Consider the following 11,634-nt stretch of genomic DNA (forward strand, 5'->3'; position numbering starts at 1 on the left):
TTCTGTTGTCGACATCTTTAACAATTCGTATCAAAAAGGTTCACAGCTGGGAACCTTCATTCAGACATAATTGCTGACACCTCTAAAAGTGAATGTCTCTAAAACACAAAATAATGAAATGACACGAATGATCACATGGTCATTTACTAAAGCAGCACTACTAAATATAATTAGAATGACAAGTCAACACACAGGTGAGGCATGCAAAACACATTCCATCCATGGCATAACTTTTTTTAACTTAAATTTGAACAACCAGCAACCAAATGCACTCCAAATTTAATTATATTGAAATAGAGTAATTGACTAATGACTGCATCTACACTTCACCACGAGAATAAACCTCCCCCAGTTACAGCACAACTGCAGAATAGTCTATATTATATAGCAGAGACAAAAGTGTAAATAGAGCTTAACGTACACAAGAACCAAAATTATTGAAAGATTAATTATATTACCATCACATAATGGCGAAAAAAGAAGAAAAAAACTAGTTGAAGCTTCCTCTAAAAGTATTTCATCGACATGAGATACGAAAATATGTATAAAACAAAAAGAAGAGGATAATAACTGCATTTCAAGGCTAAGATATCAGGTCAATTATATTGTGTAGTACAGAAGAAAATTTTAGACGGCGAACTGCAGAAACGTAAGCACGAAAGCAAACTTAAAAAAGGAGGACTTGATTGTCATCACTCACCAATCACGTAGCAATTTGACTTTTCAAAACCATCCAAGAGTTGACAAAATAATGTGGAATTCAATACCACCAGATTTCACTTGGTATTACAAAGAAAAGTAAGCCGGGCAAGTTCAGAAGTATTGTGTCAAGGATGATACACTGGGCTTCCCCAAAAGGAGTGAGGGTGAGGCCAGACACAACAAAGCAAATGATTGATCATTATCCTTCCTTTTTAATCCTTCACTTCTGAATTCCTTTAATAGTGCTAACTTGCAGCTTTCTCAGGACGCCTCATCATATGAACACAACCTAAAATAAAATGATTCATCTACATAAGTACCTAAATTGATGAGAACATGCAACTCTGTCATACAATTCAACCTCTTCAGCTAATGATCAACGATCAATCAGGAGTGGTGGGTCAGGAAGAAACTTATTAATTCTTTCTCAATAAACATAGTGTTGGTGTATATGCATTTTATTATTAAAATAAAATATTAAGTGCATATGTTAGTGGATATAAATTGTGGTAGAAGATGACTATTGATTTTTGTAACTTATATAATGACCATTAGTTCTTGTAAATCTCATGGCCATTAGTTTCGTGTAACTCATGTGACCATAAGTTTCTTGTAACATCTATCACATTCATCTACTTACATTACTACCACTCATTCTACCCATTGATTATATGGAAGACTTCTTCACCTATAAATAGTGGTGTTTCTTCCTTTGTAATTGATATGACAAAAAAAGATGAGATGAATATATGTTTAGTGTGGAAATATTGTAATGTATAGTAGTGAAAGAGAGAGTTGAGAAAAGAAAATATTCTAAGTCTTCAACTATATTCACTATATAAAAGAGAGTATATATATATATATATATGTTGAAGGAAGGTGTTCTTTTGTTGAGCTTTGAACTCTTCAACTAATCCGGAGTTACTTGAATTGTACAATGTTGTTGGGCTGTTGTATTCTGGAGGGGACAAACCAAGAGTATTACTGCTGGATCGGTGTAGATTATACCGCAGTGGACTTGAATCTCCTTAAAGAGGGAGAGATATCCGCGCTTCAACCTGAATATATTTTTTATTCACTTGTATCATTTTATTTTCAACTATAATTTATTGTATTTGTGGTATATTACACCAACACATAGCACTAAATCAGAAATCTTGTAACTGCAATTTTTATGATGTAGCAAAGAGCCAAAGATGAGAAAGATTTGTCATAGATAGCATCTTGCTCTTCGCTTCTCATGTTTCTCTCTAAAATTTTGGTGTCATAAAAGTATACAATCATGTAGAAGAAAAAATGAACCATAACCCGTACACTATTAGAAATCTTGAGAGATCAATTAAACCTTTTTCAGTGTAAGTTAAAGATGATGGATAAACAAAAAAATGAGAGAAAGCTTAACTGAAAAACTTATTGAACCCTTTCAAACAAGACCATCAAACTGAATTCGACCAAATCACTATGGAGATTTTAAAGCAGCACAAACAATACTTGCCTGCCAGCTTGCTAGACCTTGAATATCTCCTGGTCGTCACACCACAACATTAATGCTGACAAAAGAGCCACTGTAGCAGTTTCAACTCGTAAACGATGTGGTCCAAGACCAACAGCAGTTGCCCCAGACTCAAGAATCACGTTTAACTCTCTCTCTGTGAAGTCTACAATGGAGCGTGTTCACAATAAATACACACAACAGAAAACGAAATTGTAAATTATCTATATCTGAATGTTGTATGTAAGATTGTCTAGTATCCACAAGCTTTTCTTTATTTTTGGTTCCAAATTCTTTTATCGTAATTGTTGTTCACCACTCTTTAAGGACTCTTACTTCTGGATAATGACGACAAAATAAGAGGGTCTAAACCCACTTCAGCTTGCAAGAGTGGACTGGTGCACCCTTAGGCGATAGGTATAAGCACCACAACACATGAAGCTGAATCATAATAAAGCAGATTCTGTATTGTACAAAGTACTTCCTGCAGTGCGAGAAAAATAAGTGTAGTTTGTGGTTAGAGTCAGAGTGGTGTTGGGTTGGAGAGTGTTGTTCTAGCCTTGCAAAGTGGATAATAGAGAGAGGAGCAGGAGGTTGCAGTGGTAGGAAGGGTTGCATGGCCTGCTGAAGCAAAAGGGTTAGCATTTGCAATCTCTCTTATTCTTTTCAATTATTGTCTCTCTTCTTCTTTCCTTTATACTACTTTTTTCTTTTCCCTCTTTTAAGAATTTATATAGAATCAACATTATGGGTATTCTGCTAGCTTTTTGATAAAGATGATTATTATGCTAGCTTCAAAGGTTCTCCCAATGTTTGGATTAAAACAACCATTTTAGAAGTTAAAGGCCAAATGAGCTTCGACACATAAATTATCCAAAACTGGAGCTTCATATTAAAATAGAGCCTAGTTTAATATGTGATTTACCCAAAGATGACTACTTCTACTCTGTTACAACGTTCTGGCATATATGAATTCCTTTTACTCATCACCAGGGTCCTCCTGGACAATTGACTTCTTCAGATGATCAAAAAGTTTGACTTATGACCAACAAGAAAACCATCAGTATTGACACACAAAACCTTGGGCATACACTGGAAGAGAAGGGAAGGTTGCAAAAAGATACTAACCTCCTTCTGGTCCAATTATCATCAGTCCAGCTGATTCTTTATTGATGGAACTTAATGCACTTAAAACTGGTTTACCTTCTGCTGTGGCAATAAATGAAAGCTTTGAATTTTTCACCTACAGCATAAGTGGCACCACAAAAAAATAAAAAAAATAAAAATGAGTAAGTGCTGCAGAGAGATAGAGAGAGAGAGAGGAGCAATAGTCTTAGAACCTCCTATATGCTGTTAAAAAAGCTTGAAAAGATTTTACTTTGTGGGAGGAAATTAGAAAAACCAACTTACAAGAGGTAAAAGTCCACCAACTTTTATAGGAGGATTTAGAATCATTTCATGCAGCCGTTGGCCTAAAACAAAATGTTGTTAATGTCAAAAACATCGCACAAGCACCCATAAAGAAAATCAGTGCACAAAATACATTTTGTAGCATAGTGAAATAAGCTTACATTGTTTAGCTGCAGCAAAACTGACACGTTGTAATCTGTCCACACGATTTTCTGATATTGAAGGACACCGTTCCGTCAATAAGGGGGTCACACTACAGGCTCCTAGCTCCTGAGACCATTGGACAAAGAGAGTGAAGAAAAAAGTTGCTGAAAGCTTCTGGAGAGACACAATGTTCACATGGGCAATTCAGACATACTGTACATTTCTCCACAAGCCAATCGGCCCGGCCTCCCTTCAGAGTACCTAATACAGGAACTTAGTACACATTATACAAGGAAGAAAAACGATCTACACATAACACCGCTGACAATGCTCATAAACACTCACCAAATGCAGCATAGACATGCCACTGTGTGTTATGTGGAGATACTGACTTTGGATTCGCAAGAGCCACAATATCCAATCCATTCTGATCAATGTTCTGTATACATCCTTCAACTAATCCTCCTTTTCCATCAAATAGTTCTACCCTTGTAAATTGGGCATCATGAATAGGTGAAATTAACTCAGTACCATTGTAAAAGGATTATCTAGAACCCTAGGCACCAACTATATTTCTTATTTTAGGACAACCCTTCTGGCTTATGTTAAGACGGAAATCTACAACTACTTGTTGAAAATCATATCCTTCATAGAATTGACGGATCTGAAATCTACATTACGAACACCAAAAGTAGACAACCAGATTGAGAATTGGGAGAGGAAGTACAAAAGTTTTATAGAAATAATAGGGAATTGGAGTATTAAAGGCATGACTCACATTCCTTATTAAAATTAAAGCAGTGATGCAGATACTACTTTTGAGCAAGCCATTCTCGTAGTTCCTAACTATTACGTATTATAAACCATGCACATTAAGACAGAAAGATACTACTCGTGGCCGAGGAAAATTAGCTTTACACATAAAACGTCTTGGACACATATTGTGCATCACTAGTAACCATCCAAGATATGCTATGAGGCAATACCTATCATGAATTGTCAACCGCAAGACCCTAGTCATGTGCCAGAATTCATCACCTTTAACACGAACAACGCCATCCTGCATTCTCGAAAACCATAACAATAACGCATTAAGAGTACAAAATAGAGCCAAAACAATAATACAACAACTACCCTCAACTCCAAACTAGTTGGAGTTGGGTATAAGTAGCCTCAATATCCACAACGCTCTATCTTAGACTCATTTGATTTGAAATTACCTTCGGATAACCGGTTTTCAGTATGATAAAGACAGTTATAACATCAAGAATCTTCTAAATTGCTCCCCAAAAGATAACGACACTATAAGAATTTCAGTTTATCGATTGACAACAGTCAAATGACACGCAAGAAAGTTCGAACATTTCTTGAAGAATCAATTAATTGCATAACAAACGCAACCCTGTAGGCTGGTTTTTTCTCAATAAAATCAAGACCCCATTCTTGAGAAAAGAAAAAAATTCAAGATTAGTAGAAGGGAGAGAAGAAAATGGACATGCCTTGGAAGGAGGCAGCTTATCGGAGTAGAAGCGGGGAAGGCCACCGCGAGACTGGTTAGGAAAAGATGATGATGAGAATGCACGCAAACTGTTTGTTGTGTGGCGTGAACGAGAAAACAGATTGGCTAGCCGAGGGCACCAAACTGGGGCTTGCATTTTGGTCTCAATTAATAAAATCTTGGTCAAGTTACCTTTATATTATTAGTTTTCCCCCTGATGATTAGTGTGGAAAAATAATTATTTTTTTTATTATAAAAGAAGTTATTAAAAGTTTTCTCATAATGGAAAAATCATTGATTTTAAATATTAAATGCTAAAATCATTCTAATTGGTTTTTTAACTCACTTATCAACGGATTTTTATGAGCTAAAACAATGAGGTTATTTGTAAAGTATTATTGCGTTTAAATAAGGAAAAATGATCATGTTAAACTATCAGAAAGCGTTTATTCATTCAAATTTTAATAGTAGAGCCTATTTATATCATTATTGTGATACAATGTGCATATTCATGTCATTCTTTACTAACGGCTCAATATAGTCGGTTTTAGAAGTTTGTCCCTTTCTCACAAGGATTCATCATGAATTGTCAAGTTTTTTACATTCTTCTAAACTGGACTTGAGATCGATAATGCGAGTCAACTGACAAAGTGTAATTTTGTTGTTGTATCCTTTTCACATTTTAACATTGTATGTCATGACTATAAGATTGACTCATAGGACATTTCTAATTAACATAGAAGTTGGATGAATTATAGTCACAAATTTTAGCGGGCCTTAACCCAATTACTTGGTTAGACCCGTCAGAAGATATGACCGAAGTGCAAAATATAACCATTTTAGACCATTATTAGAAGAATAATCAAAATTTATAACTTTTTGTAAGTTGAGTCAATTGAGAATAAACTTCACACATCTAAGTTTGAGTTGAACTTGCAAATTTGAATTTTCATATTTCAAACCATTGTGTTTGAATTTGGACTGTGGCAGAGTTTAACTTTAAACTCAAAAATCTGAAATTAACCTTTGACTTTCCAAACTTTAGTTTTTTTTATATGAGGTTAGATTTTGATAGAGCTCATCAGCCCATTAACATAATTGTTGTTGTTATTATTGCGAATATAATATAAGTTAAACTAAAATTATTAATTAAGAGGCATATGACAAATGGTAACAGTTGGTAATGTATAGTGTAAGCCTCTTCGATTTCCTTCTGTGCTACTTGAGAAGAAAATCCTTTTGTTGGGTATACCTTTAATCCAACCAACATGTTACAAGTGTCCTTGAGTAGTTTTCAGTCTATAATCACACTTAAGAATATATTAAGATTAACATACGTTGCTCTTTCTAGATTATCCACCAAACATATATATATATATATATATATATGTAACTTCCAAGAAGTAATTGAAGCATACCTAAACGGAGTATTAATTATATAATATCTAGAGTATGCTAAAGTAATGAAACAATTACCAGTAATATATCAATTTTCACATAACTTATATATGTATTAGCTATGCAAATTTATAAATCAAATATCGTATTAATTTTATATATGATTTATACAAAAATTATTATATGAATAAGTTACCAGTTTACTAGCTATCAAACGATTCATTAGTGTGGATCAGAATTCAATTAAAGTAGTATAACTTCTATCTAATCAGTTTCCTTGATCCTCATTAATATAAACTAGTCATGCTTTACCTTCTTTCTTTAAAAAAAATGTTTGAGAAATGATGAAGTCGTAGACATCACGAGACAGCATAATAATTAACACTACTTTCATCATATTATTACAAAAAAAAAAAAAAAAAAATTCGTAAAGAAAATTTCAAGAAAAAATATTGAAGCCAACCCACATACACATTAACAAATCCTCAATACCAGATACACAGATTAAATAAGCACCGGCTTGTGAATTATATATCATGATAAAATGACGCAAGAATTAATAACAAATATAACTAAATTTAATGGTGGAATCAAAATTTTAAATGAATTGATATATCTAAATCAAATTACAAAAAAAAAAGAAGAGGAAGAATAAAACTATATTATGAAGAGATGAAATTCTTTTTTAAAAAAGAATTGTAATTAAGGTTGCTTATGTCTCTGGGTATAGATATAATCAAGGTGAGCCTCTAATGTTCTTCTCATCAAACATTCTTCTTCTCCAAGACCTTCACATCTATCCTCCACCGCTTCTTTCATTGCTGCCTTATCCTGTAATCACACAATTAAATATCTAAATTTAGTGGTGAAATCAAGAATTTTAATAAGGAAATTCAATTTTTTTAATTGTTATCCTATATATTTCCGCATCATAACTTAATTTTTCGATGAATAATATTCAATATAATCCAATAAATATACCTTACTATGCTCCATCGGAGTAACGTCGTGATAAGGCGCACCCATCGGACGGGAAGCAGCGCAAGTTAGCGTGAGAAGGAGGAGGAATGCTATCATGCAAAAGGTGTTAAGCTTGGCCATATTGTTTATTTCTTCGTTTGGAAGATATTTCTGGAGACGATGATGAATTTATAGTGGGGGAACAAAGAAAGCAAGAGACAAATGTTCTCTATTTAAAGAGCTGTAGATAATATAAATTTAGAAATTTCAAAATATACTAATTCTATAATTATCTTGTTTGGAAAAAAGAGAAAATTACGGAGGGATGACGAAAAGCTAAGGAAAAGGATAGCCAATGTTTGTCGATATTCATCCTTCTCGAAGTTCGAGCATTTATTAAAAATTATTTATCTTTAAAAATTATTGTCATGTGACCAGGAGGTCACGAGTTCAAGTCTTGGAAACAGCCTCTGGCAAAAATGTAAAGTAAGACTGCGTACAATAGACCCTTGAATCCTGCGCATAACGAGAGCTTTAGTGCACAGAATTGTCCTTTTTACTTATCTTTAATATGAATTTTTTTGGTACATATATAGAACTTTAATATATATATATATATTAGACATATATAAAAAATTAAAAAAATAAAACTTGTGGATATTTGATGAAGACTTGTTAAGAAAGTAAATAGATGTGTGGTCAACGAAGAATGAAGCACGGAGTTGACCTTTTCCACAACCCGACATTTGGTGTACGTCAATTCCAATTTTTTGGTCTCCCTCGACAAATTAAGCTTCTCTCTATTACATTTCTTTTTGAAAATATGAGTCTATGCTACCAATATCAAATATTAGTCGTTTTAAATTTGATTCTAAAAAAACAAAATATTTGATGTTTTGAAAGATCGAAAGGTTTCATTTATCGCGTCTATTTAAATTTATCTTTATTGTTCAATTCATACTGTATTAATTAAGTGAGATGCATGCTTGAGGAAATTAAACATAAATAATAATTAAGTCAAACAAGTATTATTAAATGTTAGGAGTCTTGTATTAGGTCTCCAACATTCTTTAGTTGCCTAATTTGATAAAATCCCACTTCACTTTTACGCACACTTCAAATATATCCTTCATTTTGATTGATACATATAATAACGCAAGTAAAATCTGAAAATAAATGATATAAATTATCTTTTTTTTTATCTTATAAAAATTGAAAGATTATTTTATAGATCTTCGACTAAATTAATAGACCCCAACTAAAGTCAAGGGTCTTACTTTGATGACTGTAGCATAAATTTGTATAATAGAATTAAGAATACTATATGTTGAACTAAATATACACATGCTCATTTAAGTTATATATAATTAGGATATAGTATGTTACAAGATCTTTTTCATTTTTTTGCTTTGTTTTTCACCCTGTGTGCGCAATTCCCATGGTGTTTCATTTCATTTAATACAAAATTCATATTGCGTAATATCCATTAAAAAAATACTCTCTATTAAACTTTATTTTATAATAAATATTTGAAGTTTGGATCCAAACTTTTTAATTAAAGACGGAACAATACTATATAATTATATATCCATGTTATCACAACCTTTACGTAGAGATGATAAATAGGAAATGGTGAATTGAAGACAAAGTGATGGGAGGAAAAGAGATGAATGATCAAGAATGAACAATATGGGTGGTGAAAGGGAAAGTACATAGATCTATATGATTTGATTCACTATAAAAATACTATCAAATAATAGGTGCAATGAATAAAGCTGCTTTTTTTTATTTTAAGTAAAATATTTAATTTCAAATTTTGAGTATAAAATTATTTTTTAATAAAAAACATCTTTTTAAAATGTCTACACAAAATGTGAATTTAAATTAATCAATTTTAAAATATAATTATCTGATATCAAACGAGAAAAAAAAAAAACTGCGATATACAGTATGGAAGTTTAAAAATTTAGCACGCTCCACGATGCACATATTATTATATCATCACTCAACTCAGTCAATGTGTGATGATTAATTCTACCATGCGCCGCCTACCCACCAGTTGCCAAAGGACCAGACGCCACTACATAAATTAAAGTTGTGCCGTAACTTACGTACATACGTCGATAAAAAAACATCTACAATTTTCTTATATACATGACAAATAAAATTTTATTAGTATTAGATATTTATATTAAATTATATTAATTATTATAGTTAGATTAGAAATTAAAATAAAATATGTATTCCTTAATTAATGATTTAGTAATAAAAATGGTATATGAAGACATATATGTAATGTACAAATTATGTTGGTAAAAATATAAGGTGCGATTAAATTTAAATTTCGATGATGGTTGGATTAATTATTTTTGCATATTTTAACTATTATATTTTATACTTATAATGTTTCATCGATACTCATATTAGGTAAATCTTCATATTAAAATTTAAACAAATGAAAACGTACATAATTCTAATTTTAAAGCCAATAACAATAGTCAGTATATATACGCGGACGCATATGTATAATATATGCTCCATTTTATTTATTTAACTATATTATAGAAGCGAATATTGAGGAGCGTAGGGTCAGTCAGTCATTTGATCTATTTGCCCTTCTTCTTTAATTCCTTATATTTATACACTTAATATTTTTTATTTTAATTTACTTATCTTATTTTTTTATATTATGTTATGTATTTAAAAATTACGAAAAAATAGTGCGATAATATTAAGAGTGCATGAAAAACATATTAAAAATTTGATTTAACTCTCAAATTAATTACCTTAAGATTATTATTAGAGGGAATAACATATATTATTTGAAAAAATCGTTTTGAATAATTTTTGAAATTTCAACAGTGCCACATAAATTGGGATAGGAAATAATATGTATTATTTGAAAATTATGCTAAGATTATTATAAATCACAATAATTAATTAACAACTTAAAAATATTTTTAAAAAATATATTAAATTTGTTTAACTCTCAAATTTTCACATGTGCCACGTGCGCGCGAGAGAAGAGAACATATATTATTTAAAAATTATGTTAATTCAGAGTATTATAAATGACAATAGTAACAACTTAAAGTTTCATATGTGCCACATAAATTGTGACAAAATAAGTAACATATATTATTTAAAAATTATGTTTGAAGTATTGTAATATTTAAAAATTATATAGAAATTTGATTAACTATCCTAATTCTATTTCTATCCACATAAAATGAGATAAATAAAATAATATATATTGGCCCCGTACTTGTACGGGCTTTTGTATCTTAACAAGTATGAACGTAATATAATATGTATTATGATTTATGCGTATCAATTTGAAAAAGAAGTCGTGTTAAATTGAGGATGTAGATCTATATTTGCACCAAGAAAATCGTTTCCCATTATTATTGCTCCATGTATGCTGGATATATTAGGATTTTCCAACATATCATTATAAGCCTCTAACCTTTTCCAACATGATCAATGAAGCATCTTTTCTTTTTTGTTTTTGGATTTAAATGTTTTTTTTAAAAAAAAAACAAAACAAAGAAATAGCAAAAACAAAATGATTTTGTTTTATCAAATGTCGTTGCTTAGATTAGTAGGATTAATTTTAGCTTTGTCGTACATAGTACACCTTAATATATTTCGAGTCCAAAAAGATAATGCCATATATCAAATTTCTCCTTAAAAGCTTAATATTTAGGGAAAAAATAGGATTCATAGTTCAGGTACAAAGTTATCGTTTTATGAGCCATTTCTTATGGATTATGTACTTTTTTTCTTGAATAAAATAACTAAACTGAATTCACGATGTTGAGTAATTTTTTGATTGTTTAACCTTATGAAATGGTTAAAAAAAATCATCAAATTCGATCCATTAAATATGAGTTGATTAACTGATCATTTTAAAAATGGATCAAATATGAATATTCACGCTATATCAATAATTATTTAATATAAATATTTGATTTTCATCTTGTGTTTTCACTTGACTGTTCTTGAAATCATGAATAATATGAATATTTGG

General features: G+C 31.0%; 1 protein-coding gene across 4 annotated transcripts; it reads right to left on the reverse strand.

The window, feature by feature from the left end:
- Positions 1-593: 593 nt before the first annotated feature.
- On the reverse strand, positions 594-5,494 carry LOC129885652 (uncharacterized). Of its 4 annotated transcripts, none has more exons than XM_055960010.1 (9): positions 5,248-5,475; positions 4,735-4,808; positions 4,094-4,236; positions 3,963-4,021; positions 3,766-3,874; positions 3,605-3,666; positions 3,323-3,437; positions 2,198-2,360; positions 594-991 (listed from the first exon to the last, which is right to left on the reverse strand). In XM_055960010.1, exons 1-8 carry the CDS (start codon positions 5,401-5,403, stop codon positions 2,209-2,211), a joined length of 870 nt encoding a protein of 289 aa, XP_055815985.1. In that variant the 5' UTR covers positions 5,404-5,475; the 3' UTR covers positions 594-991; positions 2,198-2,208. The 4 variants fall into 4 exon arrangements, 3 of the variants coding, with proteins under 3 accessions (XP_055815985.1, XP_055815987.1, XP_055815986.1); XM_055960012.1 differs by having other exon boundaries at positions 3,963-4,009; positions 5,248-5,472; XM_055960011.1 differs by lacking the exon at positions 594-991 and adding an exon at positions 1,048-1,760 and having other exon boundaries at positions 5,248-5,477.
- Positions 5,495-11,634: the final 6,140 nt, after the last annotated feature.

Source organism: Solanum dulcamara, chromosome 4 (genome assembly GCF_947179165.1).
Source record: "Solanum dulcamara chromosome 4, daSolDulc1.2, whole genome shotgun sequence".
Lineage (NCBI taxonomy): Eukaryota > Viridiplantae > Streptophyta > Magnoliopsida > Solanales > Solanaceae > Solanum > Solanum dulcamara.